This window comes from Camellia sinensis, chromosome 15 (assembly GCF_055761805.1).
Source record: "Camellia sinensis isolate YWXY chromosome 15, ASM5576180v1, whole genome shotgun sequence".
Classification (NCBI taxonomy): Eukaryota; Viridiplantae; Streptophyta; class Magnoliopsida; order Ericales; family Theaceae; genus Camellia; species Camellia sinensis.
In genome coordinates this window covers 17470454-17494366 of record NC_138975.1, presented here as the reverse complement: position 1 = coordinate 17494366, position 23913 = coordinate 17470454, and the positions used below count along the sequence as shown (strand labels likewise).

At 39.4% G+C, this 23913-nt stretch overlaps 1 protein-coding gene across 1 annotated transcript; it reads right to left on the bottom strand.

The window, feature by feature from the left end:
• Positions 1-3285: 3285 nt before the first annotated feature.
• Positions 3286-12479, bottom strand: LOC114315175 (uncharacterized). The gene is made up of 2 exons (XM_028261759.2): positions 11590-12479; positions 3286-7457 (listed from the first exon to the last, which is right to left on the bottom strand). The coding sequence occupies exon 2, from the start codon at positions 5133-5135 to the stop codon at positions 4185-4187; it is 951 nt and encodes a 316-aa protein (XP_028117560.2). The 5' UTR covers positions 5136-7457; positions 11590-12479; the 3' UTR covers positions 3286-4184.
• Between the last annotated feature and the right edge of the window lie 11434 nt (positions 12480-23913).

Sequence of the window (23913 nt, the reverse complement as noted above, 5' to 3'; positions counted from 1 at the left end):
AGAACGTGGGCCGCCCTCCCCTGTTTCTGAAGACTCGGCCAGCTGAAATACTTGAGCGTAGTCTGGATTTTCGAAAGGACGGCGTCGTCAGTTGAGGTCAACACTTTCTTCAAATCGTTTCCTGCAAAAGCAAAACCATGAGGTCCCGAAAATGAAGCTTCATAGATTATAACAAAAAGTAAATAATTAAAAGAAGATACTCGGCCACCTGGTTCGTCCCTTCGCCTAGGAATACGATCAAGGTGGTCCTTGCCTTCGCCGAATTCCCAGTTTCCTTGGACGACGGCCATAACATCGTTGACTCGCTTTCCAAAGCTGGAAAGCATGGTCACTAGTTGATGGTCGGTGTCTTTCGCCCTAAGGAAATAACGCCCGTGCCAACCAGAAAACTTGGCCAAGGCATAGCAATGCCGAATAGCGGGAATGCCAAGGCTAAGCCCACGGCGATGGTTTAGTGCGATAATCCCCATCACGATCCTAAAGAAGTTGACATTGGGTTGGGAAGGGATTAAGCCCCAATGGCAGAGCACGACCCTAAGGAGTGGGTGAATGGGGAAACGGACTCCACCCTCTGTGATTGATAAGAGAGGGAAGACGATCGTGGTTTCATCAACCCTCTCCATATCGAGGGTGCCATCTGTCACAAGTGACAGACGGACGTCATCAGGAATGGAGAAATGGCGTCGGAAGCCAGAAATTCGATCTAATGAGAGGAGATCTTTTAAATGTTTTGCCATTTCCCCCAGCCAATAGGAATATGCTCAGCTAAAAAACAAAGCAAGGAAAGAGATTTAAAACAGAGAAGGAGAGAACTTATAAGAGGCGAAGAAGATAGAGAAGAGGAGGAAGTTGCAGAGGTAATTCGGAAGACGGTCCAGCGACGAGCGTCTACAAGCGTATATGCATTTGAAAAGACGTCGAAATTTTAAATCACAATAAATAGAAGTGTACGAAGAGGCAAGAAGTTGAAATGATAACCGAGAAGCGTGTGTTCAGACATTTGCGTTGGAATACGGTCAGCCGCCAAATTTCGGCTCTGATTTTTCGAGTTCGAAGCCAAACACTCCAGCCAACTATCGTTAGTGGAGTGCTTGGGGGGCAATTATAGGGACCGAGTATTGGAAGTCGTAGAGATTCCGGATAGTCGGACCTGGGAGAGTCAAAATTCGTTGCACTCAGCATCGGCTCGCAAGCTTGAATCCAACTTTACTCGGCCAAATAGCCGATTAAGCAAGGGGCTGAGTAAAGAGCGGTCTACTACAAAATGTGCCGAATATGGAGTTGGAAATGGACCTAATCCCGAGGCCCATGGAAGAAAAGATATAAATAGAAGAACATCAGCCAAAAAGAGGCAGGTGAGAATTGTTGTACTTAACTTATAATACAAGCATTCTTGAGTGGGTAGACTGATTTGTCCGTCGGAGTACTAATTCCGGCACCCCCGACCAAAGTGTTTATTCCTTTTCAGGTGATTATCAGCGGATCACGAGCGTCCCCCAGGATCAGAAGAGTATTTCCAAACCACTTCTCCACAATTTTGACTTGTCCGTCGGAGTGCTAATTCCGGCACCCCCGACCAGAGCATTTATTCATTTTCAGGTGATTATCAGCGGATCACGAGCATTCCCCAGGATCAGAAGAGTATTTTCAAACCACTTCTCCACATGTACAAACGCGGATTCTCACGCCCATACCTCAGGTGTCTCAGTCCTGCTCAAGCGACCTATGTGATGAGGGAAGTCTACGAGGGTGTATATGGTAATCATTTGGGTGCCAGATCACTGGCCCATAAAATCCTTCATACCGGCTACTTCTGGTCTACTATTAACCAAGATGCCACCGAATTTGTGCTTAAGTGTGATGAACGCTAGCACTTTGCCAACATCCCCCATGCTCCATCGACAGAACTGATTACACTCTACAGTCTCTACCCCTTCGCCAAGTGGGACATCGACTTAGTTGGTCCGTTGCCCACTAGTAGGGGCCAAACCAAGTTCACTGTTGTCGCCATTGACTACTTCACTAAATGGGTGAAAGCGGAAGCCCTCGCCACAATCACTGAGCGGAACGTAACCAGATTCATCTGGCAGTCGATCGTGTGCCGATTTGGAATCCCCCAAGCCATCGTCTCAGACAACGGCAAACAATTCGACAATGCCAAGTTTGGGAAATTCTGTGCAGAATTCCACATTAGACCATGTTTCTCTTCCCTAGGTCATTCCCAAGCCAATGGGCAAGTCAAAGTCACCAACCGCTCCCTCCTAAAGATCATCAAAACTAAGTTGGAGGCCGCTAAAGGACTCTGGGCTGAGGAGCTACCAAACCTACTCTGAGCTTATCGAACTACCACCCGAACCCCTATTGGGGAAGCCCCTTTTCGCCTAACATACGGCGCTGAGGCGGTCATCCCAGTGGAAATCAGCCTGCCAACCCCTCGGGTTTTGCACCCGGATCCAGAACTAACTGAAGAATTGCGTTGGGCTGATTTGGACCTGATTGAAGAGCTCAGAGAGACGATTGCTGTTAGACGGGTGTCATATCAGCAGAAAATGAGAACACATTACAACCGCAAAGTCCGACCGAGAGAGTTCGCAGTGGGAGACCTAGTCTTGTGCAAAGCAACCCTTGCCACTAAAAATCCCACCGAGGGCAAACTGGCTGCCAAATAAGAAGGACCTTACGTTGTCAAGGCCAGACCCCGCTTGGGCACTTACCGACTCCAAGATATGAAAGGCAAAGACCTCCCTCATCTATGGAACGCCGAGCACTTGAAGCGTTATTTCCAGTAAAATGGCGTCTCCTATTTTTGTATTGATCGATTGTTGTCTGTTCTTTTTGACGATTTGCACACTTGTTCATTTTTGTCCCTTTCCATACATGGTGTAAACTTGTGATCGACAGGCTGCACTTTAAATGATAACAATTTGACATCTCCATTATTTGTGTTACATTTCAATAACAACTCTTTACCCAAAGTCTCAGCCAGACTGAGCAACTCAGTCGGACTAAGTTAACTAAAAGCCTCAGACTGAGCATGAAGAGCTCAGCCAGACTGAGCTAACTAAAAGCCTCAGCCAGGCTGGGCACGAAGAGCGCAGCCAGACTGAGTTAACGAAAACCTTAGCCAGACTAAGCCCTCCAAATCTCGTCCAAACTTCGTTAAAACCGCAGAGCATAATCATCCGTTTTTTACTAATCACCCATTTAACATTTTTTGCATCATAGTTTACTTACGAAATTTCATATTCCCAAATTTGAACATACAAGTTAACCTGATTGCCCATTTCTTCCATTTTTACATCACAATTTACTTACAAGTTTCACAATTTACTTACAAGTCTCATTTTCTCACCCATTTTTTATCCAATTTTGCTCAGCCATTTTCACCATTCAAAATTTACAAATAAAAAAATAATAATAATAACAACAACAACAATAAGTAAGAGAAATCGTTGTTTTATTAACCAACTTACACTTTCATACAATTCATTGCAGAAATTATATGTAAAAAAAAAAAAACAAACAAACAAACAAAAACAAAATTTTTAGACTTAGTTACAGAGATCACTCCCCCTCGCTGTAGGCGAGATCTTTTTCTTCAATGCCCTTATCCAAGGGGGTTTGGGCAACGTCGTCTTCCCCTACCTTCACGAGACTGAAGTCCACACTTGGGAACAACTCTTGTGCCTTATACTTGAAGCTCATCCAGCCACTGTCCCAATACTGACTCATCTCGTGCTTTTAGAAGTCTAACCACTGGAAGCTTTGGATCACTTCTTCTTCACTCCTCCCACTTCTTCTTCGCTCCTCCCTCTAGCGGCCACTCTAGATGGCCTAGCACCCCATTCCCCCTCCTTCGTTATGCTCCTGGCAACCGCAGCATTAATGGCGATCTGGAACTCGGTGAACCCCTTGAATTGCTCCACTTCCGCCATGCACAAGTCGGGGTACGTCGCCCTTTCAGATGCTAACTTGGCCCTCTCTTCTGCCAGGGCCTTCTCCAACTCTGTGATCTAACCATCTATCTTTTCTTTGTCTTTGATTGCCTGGTCGTGCAGTTCTTCATTGTTGGTAATTGGCAGTGGTGTAGGCTTGTTGGACCAGGTCTAGCTTCCTCTTCTCGGCCGCCAGCTCGAACTCTAGCAATACCACCTTGTGGCGTTTCGCTTCCAGCTCTGATTTGGTCACGAAGAGCTCGGCACCAGTACGCTCTGCTGAGTAGCTCTGCACCACCGCAAGTACTTCCATCTTCTTTGCCCTTTGCGCACACTCCAGCCCCTTTGCACACGCACTCCGAGCGGTCTTCCTCCAGTCGCTATCTTAACCCTTAGGTTCTGTAGCTGTGCCTTCACCCTTTCCAGCTGGGCCCTCAGCGGCTCTACCTCCACCTTCGCACGCGTTGCTTTATTCATCAGGGTAGCCGCCACGGTCGCTACCTCCATCTGGGCCGAGCAAAACCCTCTCAAGAAGTCGACCTTTGTCAACCGCGCCATCGACCACACAGTCGTGTCCTCCACCACTCCAACGAGGCAGTCGGCTGCGACCCTAGCTTCCCCCCCTTCTTCTGTCGAGCAACCTGCCAACGCGCACGCGTGGTACATGGCGGTTTTCAACGCAGCGCTCGTCTCTGGTTTACTAATCCTAGTATTCCCTTCACCTGGACTGGGTGATACTTCTACCACAGGCCCCACCGTCGCCGCCGCTTGGGCACTTGGGCCCATGTCTTCTTTTAACACTTGGGCACTTGGGCCCATGTCTTCTTTCACCACTTGGGCAGTCTCCCTTTCTGGAGCCTCCTCTACCCTCCCCTCCTTCATTTTCTTCAAGACAAAGGCGTCCTTACTTCCTTCTGCCGCCGCCCTCTTTTTCTTCGTTTTCTTTAACACTGCCTCCATCTCCTGTTTGCCCTTCTCCTTCAACAGGTCTACTAAGGGCGGAAGTGGGGCAAAGTCGGTTAGGTCTTTGTCTCCTAATGGTTTGGGACGCGGTCGGACCCACTCCCTCATCACCAGTTTAGGTGCAGGCCCCAACCGTGCCTCCTTATATTTGTCCACTTTGGCGAACGCTCTTTGTTCTTCTGCCTCCTCCGCCTTCCTCCTCGCCTCCAACTCCTCCCGCGCTGGATCCTCCTCCATCGGCTGTGGCCCCAGGCTCAAGGCAAACAGGGTTGAAGGTTGGATCAGGTTATCCCACTTTGCCTCCTCCTTCTCCCTCTACTCTTTCACCATATTTACCCTATTCTCAGCTTCCGCATCCAGCCTTGGCTCCACTGACTTTGTCGGGACTTTCCACATTGTGCAAACCCCTCTCCCACCGTTCGCCGATACATAGAACCATCTCAGCCTCCACCCCTTCACCGAAGATGGCAAGCCTGCCACTAGACCACGACCCGCCACCGCTTGCAAGGTCACCCACATTTCTTGCTGACCGGAGGCCTTGTAGTAGGAGAAGAATTCCTCTACCGTCATAGCCACTCCCCTGGTCGCCTGTGGCCATGCGACCGCGCAAGCCATTAGTATCTTCCATGCGTTGGGCATCAGCTGCCTTGGTGCCACCTCAAGTCGATTCAATACGTCCACCACTACTTGGGGGAGCGGCAGCCTCAGCTTCCCCCGGTAGTGCCTCTTCATATAACGTGAATTCCATCGGTCGTGCGTCCGATGCCCTCTTCTTAGACATGGACAACCTTAGCTCTAACTCCGCCGGAATTTGGTACTTCCTTCGTACCTCCTTCAATTCTTATGCCGTGAATGTAGATTTGTCGGCCTTAGTATGCCAGTGGTTCGGTTCCACTTGGCTAATTGACCTAGCGGCTACAATCATCGTCGCTGGATGAGCCCGCACCGTTTGTCCGGCCCCCCTTTCCTCCCTCCTCTCTATTCTGTATTGTTCAGCCAACCCCACTGCATCGCCCTCCCCCAGTGCATCTAGCCTCATAGTTGGCACTTCATCTCAAGCCATCCCTTCTACGTGTCTGCGTATCACTTCAGACGCTATCAAAAGGAAGTTCGCAAAGTGTCGCAGCGGTGTGTCACACGAAACAAACGATTGCAACTCTGGGATGTGTTGGTTTTTTGTGACAAGGTAAGTAAAACGAATAACTCCAAATGCCCATAGTTTCCCTATATTCCAAGGATCGAGATTCAATTTCGCCAGTTTGAAAATTTTCGAAAACTTCTGCCCCCGTCTTTTCAACGCCCTATATTAGCCTATTCCTTCGTTTCCTGCTAATGCATCACCTCCCTTCTTACGAGATTATGCCACGTGTACGACTGCAATCCACTACTCTCTTCCCCTTCCCTGTTTATTCCACTTCACATCACCACGTACCCCGCCGCTCCTCGATCCCCGCACGCCGCCATTTCCTCCTCCCAATCGGTCTTCTCACTCGGTCACCTTTTGCGGTCGGCCCTCCTCTCAGTCGGTCCTCTCATTCGGTCACCCTTTGCGGTCGACCCTCCTCTCAGTCGGTCCTCTCATTCGGTCACCCTTTGCGGGCGGCCCTCCTCCCAGTCGGACTTCTCGTTCGGTCACCCTTTGCAGTTGGCCCTCCTCTTCGTCAGTCCTCTCGTTCGGTCACCCTTTGCGGTCGGCCCTCCTCCCAGTCGGACTTCTCGTTCGGTCACCCTTTGCGGTCAGTCCTTCTCCCAGTCGGTCTTCTCGCTCGGTCACCCTTTGCGGTTGGCCCTCCTCCCAGTCAGTTTTCTCTCACTCGGCCACACACAATCCCCATCTTCTTCATTATTCCCTTCGTTGGACTGAAGCTGCACTTGGGAATGGGGGACTACTGAAATAGGTGGGTCCATAGAGGCTTTTGACCCACCACTTAAAGCCCAATACACGATTCAAACACTAAAGCCCAACATTACTAGAACTCAATGTTACATCAAGAACCAATGGCATCTAAACACTTGTCAAGAGAAGAACCAGCCACGTAAGCAGACAAAGATCCTGCAGAGTTTTTGCACCACACATCAGCCATTAATGAGGTCCCCTATAGCATTTAATGCGATAACCCCTTCATATCAGAACAGAACGGTCTCACCATGAACAAAGTAAGCTAGAGCATAGACTTTCGACCAACATGATAGGTCGGAGTGTACAAGGAAATGATGAACAAAGGATATAAACAAGTTTCTAAGGAAAAAAGAAGGTTAAGTTCCCCATCGTTACTTTATTCTCTACAAACCATTAATCTCTCTCTCTTCTAACTTGCTCGTCGGAGGGTTCGCTGAGGGACTCCTGTTTCCCGTTGGGTTTTTGTGTAGGTATCTTTGCAAGCCAAGCGACCGGTCAACGGTGTTGGGGGAGTGGATCAACCCGACCCGTCCATTAGGGACTAGTAGTATCATCACCATTTATTCCACTGTTCACAAATTGTGCATTAGAACTGTAATATATTTTTGTAATCTCATCAGTGCAGCCTTCTGGTATCCCACAATCTATGCTTATGATACCTTTCACAATTCAATAACAGGAAGAGAAAAAAAGGTTGTTAGCAACTTACTTAGCAGGTAAAATTTTTGCAATTATATTTTTGATGAATTTTGGCATTTAATATGTCTCTGAAGCATAATAGTTGGATTAACATTTAACAAAACATCTCAAAAAAATCCAGCCAAGGGACAGACATACACATGTATATATTGTCAAATAGGAAGATTGTTGGGTTTGTGAAAATTGAGTTAAAATTAGATTTGTGGAAATTGAGTTAAAATTCATTAATTTAAGAAATAGTTTACCCTTGCAAAGTGTATAAAGATTTTTTCTTTTAAACAAAAGAGAGTCCCTTTTAGCTGAGGAGATGCTAATAAATTTTTTTTACAAGTGTTTGTCAGTAATTGAATTATCAATCTCTATTTCTATTTCCAATGCCACACGTGATCTTTCATACTAACTAAAAGCAAGTTAAAAATGCTTGGTACACTTTAATTTCTTCCTGTCAAACTATTCATTTAGTTTAAGCTACCAAACTACAGAGTAGAGCAATAAAACCCCAACATCACCATAACTAAAGAATCTTGCCTAGTTACGCACATTCTCAAACATAAGATGAGATGACCACAAGAGAAACCCAAGTGACAAACACACACACACGAAAACGGTCAAGTTAGGAACATTCTAAAAAACAAAACAAAACACGATCACTAAAGAAATCCAAATCAGAAACACATTAGTTAGACCTATTTTATATGTAATAAATTTTGAATCAAAGGTAAATTAATATAAAATTTAATAGGGCTGTATATATTGCTTAAATGCTTTATCAAAAAAATTTACTTTCATGTAACTTCTCATGTGACATGATGGGTTCTATCATATGCCTCACATATACACAGACATTTATTAGAAAATAAAGTAAAAAATTAAAATAAATGTGGTGATATATATATCATATGTCTTGAAATTTAAAGAAGTAATAACAATGTAAATCAAATGAATGAATGAAAAAAATATAAACCATGAAAGAAGTAATATCATATGACTCACAAGATGTGTTACTTAATGAAAAGGGACAGACTGAAAAGGGACATAGGTAAAGGAAAGAGAAAAGAAAGATATTATGAACCATGAAAATTTATTTTGAATTTTATCGTGCGATGTAAATTTAAAATTAGTGAGATGTGAATCACATTTATGATGAATATAAACCATTGATTTTTTTTCTAAAATTTTTTTTGAGTATTTTTTTTTTGAGTTTGTAACATTGCTAAACTAATTAAAATGCAATAAATGAATTGAATTACAAAAAAGGTTTAAAGCTGCTCCAAAGGAACATGGAAAGGGAAAACAAGTTGTTTAATAAACTTCTTTAAAAGTACAGGGTACCTACGAAATACAAAACGTAAAGTAAGTTAAAATGGAAGGTTAAAATCTTTTGGATTTCACTTAGAGACAAGAAATAGAGGGCCAAAATAAATTTGGAGGGCACATTTACTACAGTGCCATGAAAATATATAGAAGATACTGCCACACCAACAAGAACACACACGAAAACAGTCTAGTTAGTCATCGCAAACATTAGATTATCACAAAAGAAGCCCAATTCACAAACACACACGCACGAACAAGTACAAAAACGACACCAGTCTAGTTAGGCACATTCTCAACCATTAGATGATTACTAAAGAAACCCAAATCCCAAACACACACAAACTGACACACGAACAAGAACACACACGAAAACAGTCTAGTTAGTCATATTCTCAAACATTATATGATCACTAAAGAAACCCAAATCACAAAAACACACAAGAAAACAGTCTAGTTAAGCATATTTTTAAACATTAGATGGTCACTAAAGAAACCCAAATCACAAACACCCACACACGAGAACAAGCACCCATACAAAAGAACAAATTTTCAAATCTATATCTATATAAAATGGGGTTATTAGGGAAAAGCCTTCTAAGAGTTTCAAATCCTTATTCTAAAATTATTGAATTTTTTTAATTTTAAACAATTAAGAAAATTTTCGTTGACTTTTTCATTTACCTTTTATTTTATAATTCCACATCGGAAAAAGAAAGAAAAAGTGAATTGTTTCACTTACATAAAATGAATTTTATGCTTCTATTTATATAAGCAAAGGAGATATTTAGTGAGAATCCCTATGATCAATATCTCATATTAATTTTTTTTTTCTTAATTTTAAACAATTAAGAAAATCTCCATTGACTAGCTTTCATTTAACTTTTATTTTACAATCTCACATAGTTTTGATTTTAAAAATAATTTTTATGAGATTTTGAAACTCTCATAATATTTAATTTTAAAATAATTACAATCGCATATCGAGAAAAAAAAAGTAAGTTGTTTCACTTATATAAAGTGTTACAATCTCACATCGACAAAAGAAAGAAAAAGTGAAAATAAAATGAATCTTATAAGAAGAGTTTTAAGGGATAAACCTTCTAGAAGCTCTAAACCTTCATTCTAAAATTATTGAATTTTTCTAATTTTAAACAATTAAAAAATTCTCATTGACTAACTTCTATTTACCTTTTATTTTATAATTCCAAATCGAAAAAAAAAAGAAAAAGTGAATTATTTCATTTACATAAAGTGAATCTTATGCTCCAATTTATATAAATTATTGAAATTTCTTAATTTTAAACAATTAAGAAAATTCACATTGGGTAGCTTCCATTTAACTTTTATTTTATAATCCCACATCGGAAAAATAAAAAATAAAAAAGAATTATTTCACTTATATAAAGTGAATCTTATACTCTCATTTATATAAACAAAAGAAAATTTTTGGTGAGAAGTCCTACAATCAATACAATTTTTATTTTTATTTTCTTAATTTTAAACAATTAAGAAAATCTCCATTGGTTAGCTTCCATTTAATTTTTATTTTACAATTCCACATAGACGTTTTGATTTTAAAAATAATTTTGAATGAGATTTTGAAACTTTCATAATATTTAACTTTAAAATAATTACAATCCCACATCGAGAAAAGAAATAAAAAGTGAGTTATTTCATTTATATAAAGTGAATATTATACTCTCATTTAATATTATAGTATTGTGCATGTTTCAGTTCAAAATGGTTTAAATTTTAAAATAAAATTTAAAAGTTTTAATTAATTAATTTTGTTGTAAATTGGTTAATCTTTTGACTAAGCCGATTAAGCTGAATCGTTTTCGGTTTGACTGATTTACTGGTTTAGCCACAGTTTTAGTTGTTTTATCAAAATATATTAGATTTGTTTAATTTGGAATAAACTAAGATTGACCTTATTAAAAATTGAACGACTGAGATTGCTTAATTAGAAATGAACTTCCTGTCTAAACAACTGTTAACTTTTATTTTACAATCCCACATCAGGAAAAAGATGAAAAATGAGTTGTTTTACTATAAAAACATTATGCTCCCATTTAATATTTTAGTGTTGTGTATGTTTCAATTCAAGACAGTTTAAATTTTAAAATTAAAATAAAATTTAAAATTTTTATTTAATTAGTTTTTATATAAGTTGGCTGGTCCTTTGACCTAGCCGATAGGGTGAACCGTTTTTAGTTTGACTGATTCGCTAGTTTAACTGCGATTTTAGCGGTTTTATCAAAATATATTAGTTAAATTTTTTTGATTCGAAATAAATTAAAGATTGACCTAATTAAAGATTAACGGCTAAGATTGCTTGATTCGAAATAAACTTCTCGCCTAAACAATTGTTAACTTTTAAACAATTAAGAAAATTTTAATTGGCCGGCTTCATTTAACTTTTATTTTATTATCTCACATTGAGAAAAGAAGAAAAAAGTAAATTGTTTCATTTACATAAAGTGAATCTTATACTTCTATTTATATAAGTAAAATGAGATTTTTAGTGAGAAGCTTTATGATTAATATCTCACACTAATTTTTTTTATTTTGAATAATTAAGAAAATCTCAATTGACTAACTTCTATTTAACTTTTATTTTACAAAATATAAAAAAATTAAATATAATTATTATATTTTTGTTAAATAATATATTATTTTATCTCGTATATAGCACGAGTGGTATGCCAGTAGAAATTAAATGAAATGATAAAAGTAAAAATAAAAACCCATAATTCAGGGTTGAAATTGCCAAACCTGATTTGTCGTCCAACCCAAGAACCAGAGTGGCCAGAGAAAAACAACCCAGCAGCATAGATGAGAACAAGAGATCCATTGCCTCCCACTATAAGGAAGTCTAGTAGAACTATAAGAGTAACTTTTGGAAGTCGAGGTTTCTAATGGCCTCATCATCGGATTTGACGGATGATACTTTGGATTTCATTCAACTTGAGGATGGGCCTGACATCACCGAAGATGTCTCTCACTGGTGTTTGATAGGCAAGGTTCTGGCCTCCAAGCAACTTAACAAACAAGCAGTTTCCTCCATTTTACATGGGGCTTGGAAGGCGAGGGCCTCTTTCTCGATTTCCCCGTGGAATGATAACTTGTTCTTATTCACTTTTGAGGATGCTGAGGACCGCCGATGGGTTCTTCAAGAGGCTCCTTGGTCCATTATGGGTCACCTCCTTATTCTCTAACCCATGGAAAGAGGAACTCCAGTGTCAGAAATGGTGTTCACTTGGTGTCCATTCTGGATGTAAGTGCATGGTCTCCCTTTGGAGAAGATGACTAAGGCTAATGACGAAACCATTGCGCGGAAAGTAGGGCGGCTTATCAGAGTTGAGGCTCACTGTGAGGGCCTTTTACTTTACCCAGAATTTTCTTCGGATAAGGGTCGAACTGGATATCTCTAAACCACTACCTCGGGGATTCTATCTTCCAAGCAGTAGACAATCTCCGAATGGCACCCAGAATCATTGGGTTTCCTTCAAGATTGAGAAGCTCTCTGATTTCTGTTTCGACTGTGGCAGAATTGGTCATGACCGGAATGTTTGTAAGGTTGTCACAAGGGAAACCGGCAAGAGGTCTGGTTATGGACCGGAACTGAGAACTAGCATTCCTAGGAGAACTGGTTTGCCGATGGAGCACTACAAGAAGCAAGTGGATGAGCTGGAAACAAGGGTTAGGAAAATCCTGCATCCGCCACAGTCCTAATGGCCTGAACCAGAACCGGTGCCGGCGCGTGAGCCCGTGCTGCGAGGGCAAGGTACACATCGTACCAGTCTGAGCCCTGACCGGAGTAGTGGCACAGAATCCTTGGAACAGTGTACTACCCACGTAGTGGGTTTTGTGGAGGTCAGAGACCAGGGGAGGGATAATACCAATCAACATGCCACTCCAACTATGAGCTTGAGTAAAGAAAGTGTGGACTCTTTGAACTCTATGGGTGGCCCTGGAAAGAGCGGTTTGGGCCTGGGGCATGCGGGCCACAAGGCTTTGGGCTCAGTGAAGAACTTGATGGGGCCATCAGTTCCTTCTACGTCCCAATACTTTGTCACAGAACCGATAGACTGTAGAATAATTTCAGGTCCCATACCGACTTCTCCCAGCTGCTCTCCTAGCCCAATTAGTATAGAAGAAATTAGCCCAACCTCAAGCCCAACTCGGCGAGTTTTAAAGATTATCGCTGTGGATGAATATATGTCAACTTTGTTCAATTATTTGTCCATCAAACGTAAGGCTTCAACGGAGGAGGAGCTCCCAGAGAGAAGTCCTAAGCTGCTCAAAGGGGCCCTTACAAATATTCCAGTTCAAACTCTCACAGTCTCTCCCGTCTTTTCGCAGCCGCTCCCGTCTGCAAACCTCAATCATCGAAGGAAATGTGCGAAGAGTGTTCGGGGTAGAGGTAAGTTGGGGCAGGAAAATCTTGTTGATGTCGAAGTGGTGGCAGATCTACACTCAACGCCGGAGCAATTCTCCACTTTATCTCAAGCACCCTCTCTCCCCTCTGATCTTGAAGATTGCTCTCAATACCCAGTTCAATTTCTACCGAAAATCATGAGTTGAATGAATGGCTTTGGTGGCTAGCCCTCAACAGCCACGACCTCCATGCTGATCATTAGCTGGAACCGTCAGGGGTTAGGGCGAACCCTGACAGTCCAGATCCTCCGAGGGTTGGTCGCAACCCATCGTCCTCAAATGGTGTTTCTTATGGAGACGAAAAATATGTCATCGAGTTTGGACAATATCATAAGGCGGTTACGGTCCTCTCATTCTTCCTATGTTGACCAAGTAGGCACTTCGGGAGGTTTGGCTGTATGGTGGACTGACGACATTGAGCTGGATATTCGGTTTAAATCTTCCTATTTGATCCGCGGTGTAATTACCTCGCCAACTGCCCCTATCAGTTGGGTCGCTAATTTTCTTCATGCTCCTTCGCAAAGGTCGGTTCGGAGAAGTTTTTGGGTTCAGTTTCATAGATTAATGTCTGATAGTCACTACCCAGGATTGTGCATAGGCGATTTTAATGAAATTGGTGCTCGTACAGAAAAAGAAGGAGGTGCAGTTTGTAGAATGACTCAAATCCATGCTTTTCTTGAGTTACTTTCAGGTTGTGCTCTTATGGATTTGGAGTTCAATGGTCCCCCCTTTACTTGGTCTAATAATCAACGTGGAAGCCTTAATCCGGGAGAGGCTAGACCGTGCGGTAGCTACAGCGGACTGGAGAACCTTGTATCCGTGTGCCCAGGTTTTCCATGACATTCAGGTTGGGTCTGACCATTGCCCTCTTATGCTAAACTGCACTCTTCCTCTTAAAAGAGTTCCGCGGATGTTCAAATTTGAGACCATGTGGTCAACTAGCCCAGATTGTGGGGAAATCATTCGTAAAAATTGAGATAGTCCTGTTGTGGGTTCTCCTATGTTCCGATTGGTTAGGAAGCTTACAGCATGTCGGGAAGGGTTGAAAGTGTGGAGTAAGGAAAATTTTGGCAATAATAAAATTCAGATTGCGATGATCAAATCACAGTTAGCTACTCTTCAAGCGCAACCTAGTTCTGATGAGAATTTCCAGCTTCAAGACCAGCTAAAATCTGCCCTTGAGATCGTGTTATCTAGGGAAGAGATGTTCCTCCATTAGTGTTCTCGTGTACGCTGGCTCAATTTTGGGGACAGAAATTCGAGTTTTTTCCATGCATCTTTGATTCAACGTCGTCAAAGGAACCAAATTCTTTGAATACAAAATGCAGACGGGATTTGGCTGAGCTCAGACTCGGAAATCAACCAGCATTTCTTGGACTATTTTTCATCCTTGTTCACTAGCACTGGCAGTAGGGACTATTCTGCAGCTTTGTCTGTCGTGGATCTCGTGTTTCTACGGAGATGAATCGTAACTTGACTCGCCCAATCTGTGATGAGGAAATTAAATTGGCAGCTTTTCAATTGGGGGCTTTTAAAGCCCCGGGGCCAGATGGTTTCCCTGGATTTTTCTATCAGAATTACTGGGATGAAGTGGGGGGGTCTGTTTGTACCGCGGTGCGCAGTTTCTTCACTGGTGGCTTTCTACTCAGAGAACTCAATCAAACCAACTTGGTTTTGATTCCTAAGGTCAGTAATCCTAGTACTTTATCGCAATTTCGACCCATCAGTTTATGTAACTTCATTCTTAAGACTATTACCAAAATCCTTACTAATTGCCTCAAAGGAATTTTGAAGATTTTGATTTCCCTTAACTAATCAGCCTTCGTATCCGGGCGACTCATCCAGGATAATGTCATAGTAGCTCATGAAGCTTTTCATTCACTCAAACTTCGTAAATCGGGGTCAGTTGGGCAGATGGCCATCAAGATTGATTTTGATAAGTCTTATGACATAATTAAATGGGATTTCCTGGCCATGGTTTTGAGGAAAATGGGCTTTGATTCGAAGTGGGTTAATTGGGTCATGGAATATGTTTCCACGGTTAGCTTCTCTATTTTTGCCAATGGAGAGAAAAGGGCCTCATTTGTTCCATCGCGGGGTCTCCGCCAAGGCGATCCTCTCTCCCCATATCTTTTCATTATTGTGGCTGATGTTTTTTCCAAGTTTATTTCTCAGAGTTTGCGACATAGAGAGATTTCTGGTTTCAAGATTACATGGTCGTGCCCTACCATAACGCACTTGTTCTTCGCCGATGATATGTTGTTTTTCTTGAAAGCTGAAGACACGGAATGTCAAAAAATTCTGGATCTCTTGAGGGTGTACTGTGAGGCTTCGGGTCAGAAGGTCAATTTTAATAAATCCAGTGTGCAGTTTTCGCCGAATGTTGCCCCGGTTGTTTGTGATTCTATCTGTGCTCTCTCTGGCTTCAAAATTTCTTCCCCCCATGCGAAGTATTTGGGCTTGCCTTCTTTCTGGGGACGGTCTAAAACAGCAGCTTTTGAGTTCATAATTGAGAAAGTCATCTCCAAGCTTCAGGGGTGGAAACAAAAATTATTATCACAAGCTGGCAGAGAAATTCTAATTAAAGCTATCGTTCAAGCTATCCCATCCTATGTCATGGCGTGTTTTGCCTTTCCTAAACAATTCTGTGCAAAACTCAATTCCTACATAAGTAATTTTTGGTGGGGAGGAGACCTAGACAACAAAGGCATCCATTGGATCTCATGGGGTCAGCTAGTTATGTCCAAGGTTCAAGGAGGGCTTGGATTTCGTGATTTTCATGCGTTTAATTCAGCACTTCTAGCCTGCCAAGGATGGTGATTGGTGAAATATCCTAATTCCTTTTGTGCTCGCATTTTGAAAGGTATCTATTTTCCCCACACAGACTTTATGCAAGCTACTAAAGGCAGACGGCCTTCATGGGGATGGGCCAGTCTTCTTCAAGGGTGCCAACTCTTACAACAAGGAATTAGGTGGCAAATTAATAGCGCCTCGAATGCTTTGTTTTGGAAGGATTGCTGGGTTCCGGGTCTCCCATGTTGAGTTGGCTACAGATTCTGGCCATGTGAAGGAAAGTAGCAGCCAGCTACATGGTGGGGAAGCCATGAAGCCATGTGAGTTGGCCATGAGGCCATGAAGCCTCAATCTGGAAAGCCACCGACATGGGCTGGCAGCCAGCTCAATTACTCTAGCATTGGTAATCTCTATATATAGAGAAGCTAAGGAGAGTTGATGTACAGCTGAGAGGTGTGAGCTTAGAGAGCAAAGAGAGAGAGAGAATTACAGAGAGTGTTGTAATTCTTACACTTTTGTTCAATATAGTGAATCCGCTGCCTGTGGACGTAGGCGACTTGCCGAACCACGTTAAATCTTGTGTGTTATTGCTTGTTTGAGTTCCCTGGTGTGCCCCCGATCCACAACATCCCAGATTTCAAAATTCACTCACCTAAACCCGTTGGGACTGGGGTAGTTAAAATTGAGGATGTTATTGATCCTATCCGTAAGAGTTGGAATTTGAACTTATTGCGCACTCAAGTGTCAGAGCCAGAAGCTCAAGCAATCAACTCTATTCCCATCTCGCTAGCACCAATCAAAGACTCTCTTATCTGTTATTTCGAATCAACAGGTAACTATACTGTGAAATCTGGGTACCATGTTGCTAAGTTAGCAAATTCTGGGTCTTCAGGCCACAGTCCATCTTCTTCGTTTCAGGTTTCAAGTTCCTTTTGGAAGCAAATTTGGAGGCTGAAGGTTCCCCCGAAAATTTGTCACTTTTGGTGGCTGGTGTGTCAAAATGTGCTTGCATCAAGGGAGAACTTGTTCAGACGAAAGTGTGCTTATTCCTCAACATGCCAACTCTGTCATACGGCACCGGAAACTGTAGAACATGTTCTCTTTGGCTGTGAGTGGGTCCGTCCAGTTTGGTTTGGTAGTAATCTCAACTACAGAGTCGATTGGGGTGCAATTCACTCGGTACTACAGTGGTCTAGTGTCATGATGGATATCCTTGGAACTGATGAGGACCGAAATTATTTTTTCAGTACGGTGGCATGGATTGGCTGGTACATTTGGAAGGATCATAACAATTTTGTTTTCAATCATCTTCCTGTTGAGCCCTCCTCAACTCTACATTGAGCTAGAGTGGCTATGGCTGAATTTGAAGCGGGGGTCTCTCGCCAAGTTGTGGGTCTTTCTGGGCAACCTACTCCGATAGTTGCTGTAACGCATAGTCGGGATCCCCCTCACCCTGGTTTCTACAAAGTTAACTGTGATGTGGCAGTTCTACAAGGTTCTTCTCGTGCAACAGTTGCGGCAGTGTTAAGGGATGAGAACGACCATCTGGTAGACTGGCTCACAAAGTTGTTGTGTATTTCTTCACCTTTCCAAGGGAAGGCTCAGGTGTGTCGGTTGGCCTGTCTTCTAGCCTACCAGCTCAATCTGTTGGATGTTCTAGTTGAAGGGGACAACAAAGCCGTGATCCATCTCTATGTTACCGAGACGGTTCCTCCATGGGAATGTGGCGCAATTCTAAGTGACATCAAACTTCTGGCGTCCCAGGGCAGGTTCTCCTTTCAGTGGAGGCCCAGGACTTTGAACAAAGTTGCTCATTGGGTAGCACAGGCGTGCCTTCATGATCAGCTCCCCGCAGATTGGGTGTCTAATCCTCCTTCTCCCTTGCTTCGCTTGTTGGCAATTTCTTAGTTTTGGTTGTATAATTGTATTGATTTCTTCTGTTCAAAAAAAAAAAAAAAAAGGGGGCAACTACATGCGAGAGAAAGGAAAAAAATTATCAATATATAAGTGGTATGCTCATTGATAATTATTTTTTCCTTTTTACATGTAATTTTTTCTAATAGTAAGGAGAATTTTATTATAGATACTCATTTATCGTATACATTATTTTCTTCTTTAATTATATTTAATTTTTTTATTTTACTATAATATTATTTTATGATATTTGATTATAATTTTTTTAATATAATTGTGCTATTTAATATTTTTTATTTTCTTCTCCAATTATAATTATAAGGTATATGGTACCATAATCTTCTCCTAACAATAATGTGCGTGTTTGGAAATTTATTATTTTAGTAGGTTAAAATTTTTGTATTTGAGAAGATGATTGGAATTTTTTTTATAATTGGATATGATATTTGTGCGAGAAAAAATAAAATGATTATGAATTTAATATAATATTTTATCTTATTAACTATTTTAACCTATTTTATTTTATTTTTTTTTAAATTTTAATCTAAATAAAGCTAATTTTTTTTTACCAAACACCCCAGTACCACATCAACTCATTTGGATTCACCATCTAAAAATATATATATATATATATATTTGGATTTAATGTGCTTGTAGCTAGGACAACGACCCAGCATTAATAAAGGGCGAGAATAGTTTTGTCAGCTTTTTGTTATGTAGTTATCAAGACCACTAAAAAATCAACCATTACCAGCTCGAATGTGCTTGTGCTGGAAAATGTTTAAAAAAAAATTGTAGAGACAATCATCACATAAAGAAGGGAGGAGTACTTCTTAGTAATCTGTTTTTAGTATTTTCAAGCATTAATTTATAATTATTTGTCTGATTGTATGTACGTATTTGAATTTCGAACGGCACTTTAGCCATGTTTGATTGGGAGGAAGGGTGGATTGGATTATCAATTCGTGGAACTCACTAAACTCTTATTTGAATGCAACAAAATGTCATAGAATTAGTAGTGAAAGGGGTTTCGTAATCCCCTTATGTAGGGGAATTAACTTAGGTGAATTTTGGATGAGATTAGGAAAATAATGAGGGAATTGAGTCTATTTTATATAAAAAAAAATTAATTTTTTAATTTAATTGTTTTTTACCAGGGGCACCTATTTGTTTTAGTTTTTTTTTTTTTAAATATTGAAATAATTTATTTATTTATTCTATATAAAAATAATTTAACAATCTCATCACTCATTTCCCACACTATCATCAAAACAAACACATTTTTACTTAATCCCCTCACCAACAATTCACACATTAACAATCTCTTCACTAATAATTTTCTCACTAATAATCTCATCCAATCTAATCCACCAAACGAATAATGCTTGGGACCCCCTTTTGGGGGTCACCTCCTCAACCCCTTTGCCACGTGGCGGGTGGTGATTGGAGGAGCAGGGAAAAAAAGAAAAAGAAAAAGAAAATGTAACCAATGAGAGAGAGAGAGGGGGTCAAAGGGAGTGGGGGGAAAAGGGAGGATGAATCATTGTTGTCCACCAAACAAATGTTGGGTATACCTCCTTATTGGAGTGTGAGACCCAATTGATTTATTAAAAAAGTTTAATTTGGTTTGGTATTAATTATAATATATTTTTATATATTATATCTAATTTGTGGAAATCCAATTTAATTTGGATACAGCTAGGGTTTTGATAAAACAAATCCTAAAATTAACAATATATAAATATTATTTTGTCTTTCTCGGCATAGATAGCAGCAGTAGTGGCTAATTGATTTTGGTAAAATAGGACTTGGGTAATCAATTCGAAAAAAAAGGAGTGGCAACAAGTTGATTCATATTTTTTGGTGAGATAGTGCCTATGGAAAAATCAATTCAGTGGGTTAATTGGTTAAGGTGTGCATCTTCTGCTAGTTGCTCTGTTTCGGCTGATTTGGGTTGTTATTTTGGATCTTCTTCAACTCTGGTTCTGAAGATTTTGGTTCATCTATTTGGTGATGTCTTTCCTCTTGTTTATTTGTGATTATTTGGAATTCACCTAATGGTGGTTTTGTGAGACCATTCGTGTCTCGTTTGTAATCGTTTGGAAACTCTTTGATTGATAGTGAAATCGGATTTCGATCCCGTGGACGTATCTCACATTGAGGGAACCACGTAAAAATTCTTGTGTTGTTTTTTATATAATTTTTCTGCATTAGTTTATATTCTCATTGATTGATTTACTTGTGGGAAATCACATATTTTCCCTATCAACTAGTATCAGAGCTTACAATTTATTTGGGTCTATTTATTTGTATAAATTAATGGAGGGAAATGTGGGTCGTATGTTTAGTTTCAATGGAAGCAATTGGGTAACTTGAAAAACTAAAATGGAGGACCTCTTATTTTGTAAAGATTTATATGGACGCATTGAGGGTGATTCTGGCAAACCCGAGGGATTGATGACAGTGTGTTTCATCATGTTGCTACTGAAATTTCGGCACATGATTTATGGAAAAAATTAGAGAGTCTTTATGATAGAAAATCAGCCACAAATAAAGCCTTTCTATTTCGTAAGTTGGTTAATTTAAAATATAAAGATGGCAGCCCAATTCCAAAACATTTGAATGAAATAAAGAGTATTTTTAACCAAATTGCTTCTATGAAATTTTATTTTGATGATGAGTTACAAATTTTGATGCTACTTAGTTCTTTGCTCGAAAGTTTGGAGACTTTGGTTGTGACCGTTAGTAATTCGGCACTCAATGGAGTTTTCACAATGGGCCAAGTCACTAATAGCCTGTTGAATGAAGAAACTAAAAGAAAATCAGCGGGTTCCTCTCATTCAGAAGCATTTGTTGTGAGAGGCCGAAGCAAGTTAAGTCCTAAGATGAAATAATGATTTTGTCGTGTATTCCCAATCCAAACTTGAGGTAATGGGAACCATTCTTTATGCTGATCTTGAGAACCTAGATGATGAAAACTAATCTGTGCGCCATTAATGTAATGTGTATATGTCTGTTTAGTGCCATCGGCTATACTGACTGAAGCTGGGGTTGTTAAAGCTGTGCTCCATCCTGGTGGAACTATGTGTTGTTCAATATATGATTTACTGGCTCCTGTATCTATCATGGCATCTATACTAAGGGTCTTTTCTACAAATTTGATTACACAAGAGATCTCAACTAAATTTGGTTTGGGTATAACCGGGTAATTAAATGGTAAATATGTATTATCTGGTTGTGCTTGAGAGTATTGACTAAAGGGTTGAGAATCAACTAGGTTGATTAATTCTAGAGAATTCATATGTTCTTCAATTAGTTTATCTTTTAAAGGGTATTTATTGTGAAATTGTTCTAGCTGCTGTTTAAGCTGTCTATTTTCTAGTTCTAAACATTCTATGTCAAAACTAGTCTTAGTTTCTGTCTCTCGTATTTGTAACTTGAGTTCCCTTACTTGTAATTCTAAGTCTCTAATTGTTAAATGTAATTCTCTGCTTTCTATACTATGATCTTCTCTGTTATTTTCTAATGTTATCTTATGTGTCATGTTTAATTTTTCTAGACAGACTATACAATAAGTTATACTGCATAATAAACACTGTGCTTGTTTATCTTTAGTTGGAAACCAATTACAATAGCTGTATCTAGTGGTATCAAATCCTAGTCCTATTTGAAAATTATGCTGACATTCAGTATCTGTATTACATTCCATCATAAAGAAAGTACCATGAGAAGGAGTCGTTCCTATTTCTTGGTTGAGTTGTCTTAAAAGATTATCTATATCTGTATCACTTCTTGAATTACTATCTGAACTTATGGCTTCTATTTGATATTCATAGTCACTGACTATGTTATAGACTTCCGAATCATCACTATTTATGCTAACTATATTTTATTCTAAGTCTTCTATAATATGTAGTCTTTCTATCTGTTTATTAGTATTAGGCCTTTGTCTTTTTGGGCAGTTTTTTGCAAAATGATTGGGTTCTCCACATATAAAACAATTGCATTTTTTACTGTTGGGTTTTCTAACATATCTTTGTTTTCTTTTATCTTTTTCTTCATTGGGTAGTCGCTTATAATTTATCCTATTAAAGGTTCTACTCTTTCTAATGAATTTCTGTGTTTTCCATTGTTTTTTTATATTTTTTCTTCCAATATTTTTCTTTTCTATATTTTCCATATTTTTTGTATTTTTTCTTATTATACTTATCTTCGTATTGCTGAGGGGTATATATTATGCTACTACAAAAATCATAATTTTGTTTTTTCAAATCTTTCTGTATTTTAACTTCGATACATTTTTCTTTAAGTCTATGGAAGGTAAAAACTATCCTAGGTCTTATTCCTAAAGTTCCTTTTATTTTTACTTCTCCTGAGGCTATTTGGGCTGGTAAGTTTGCATAATAAATTGACCATCTATTTTCTATTTCTTTTCCTAGTTCTCCGGGTAATTTTCTAAAATATTTATTTCTTATTTCTTCATCAAAACTTTTTCCAGTTCTGGCTGCTATGGCTAAATATTCTTTGCTAAAGGGTACAATATATTTCCAACTTCCTAATATCATATGATCTAATTCAGTTAATTCTATGCTTTAGGTGTAAGTATTTCATCTGGAAGGGTCATATCCTATAAGTATTTCTTTTATAAAGCTAGTGAAATTCCAAGGGTTATCTCCTAGTCCTTTAAGTTGTCTAATTATCTCTTCATATTTTCCTTTAAATGTTAAGTAAATATTAAAAGCCGAATCTCCTAAAAGTGGCTTCATATATTCCCATATATCAGTTGTTTCATAGGGATTACTTATCCATGCCTCTACCGCATCTTTTTCCCATCTTTCTATTACTTCTTGCCATATCTAAGGGTCAAATCTGGCTAAGTCTAAAAGGGTTCCTTGGTTATTAGCTGGCTGTAATTGTATACTCATATCTGGTTGTTTACGCTTTCCATGAAATTTATAACTTTTATTCGGGTCTGCATTACTGCGTCCTGAACTTGCTAATGGCCTTCTTCCTCCTACTGCGTACTGTATTGGTTCTACGGGATCTTCTACAGTTGGTTGTGGGTTATTAGTTCCTGAGCTTTCTGTGTTCATGTAAAAAGTATCTTCTAAGTTGGATCGTTTTGGTATTTTAAATATTTTGCTAGGATATATTTTATCTTCTATGATATCATCTACATATTCAATATGAAATTTTTGGTCTAAAAATGACACTGCTTCATCATGGGCATCTCCTCTAGCTAAATATTCATAATATCTGGTGTCTAGTATCTTATTCATATCAGTTATGGTGAAATTTTCTAAATCTATCTCATCAATATTATATGTTTTATTTTGTGATATTGTTTTTTCCTCTGTCATTACATAAAGTTGATTTATGTCACTACGATTATCTTGATTTTTAATTATACTACGATTATTACGAAGATGATCTATGGATGAAATACAAAGATTACTAATTATATCTATGTCCTTTTTAATATTTTCTGTAAAATTAATCTGATAATCTATAATACTATTTAACTGAGGATTATGTTCATTATGAAGCTGATGTGTAAAAGTATCTTCAAAATTACAACGAAATTTATTTTTATCTATGTTAAGGCGATGGTTATGGCTGCTGAGTTCTAAATCTAGATACTCTACTCTTTTCATACACAAAATTAAATCCTACTTTAAAATTATTAAAAGCTACTATAACATGAAATTTATAACTAAAATGTCTAAAAATAAAAACTACTCTATTACCATAAGCAAAATGCATAAACTAACTTAAACTGTTTTAAAACCGAACACTGTTGTGATACTATTTTTTTTTTTTTTTTTTTGGGTGATGAGTTAGTGATCTACCACTATTTTGAAATTGGGCTGAGAATTATCTAATTAATTCTACAGTTATGCTAATAAGTCTTCAAGCTGTTGTATGGCTAGCTTTAGGGCTTCTTGTCTTACA

Bases quoted from the DNA above. Each gene is read 5' to 3' on its own strand.
- LOC114315175 (XM_028261759.2), bottom strand. From the start codon at position 5,135: ATGGAGGAGGATCCAGCGCGGGAGGAGTTGGAGGCGAGGAGGAAGGCG.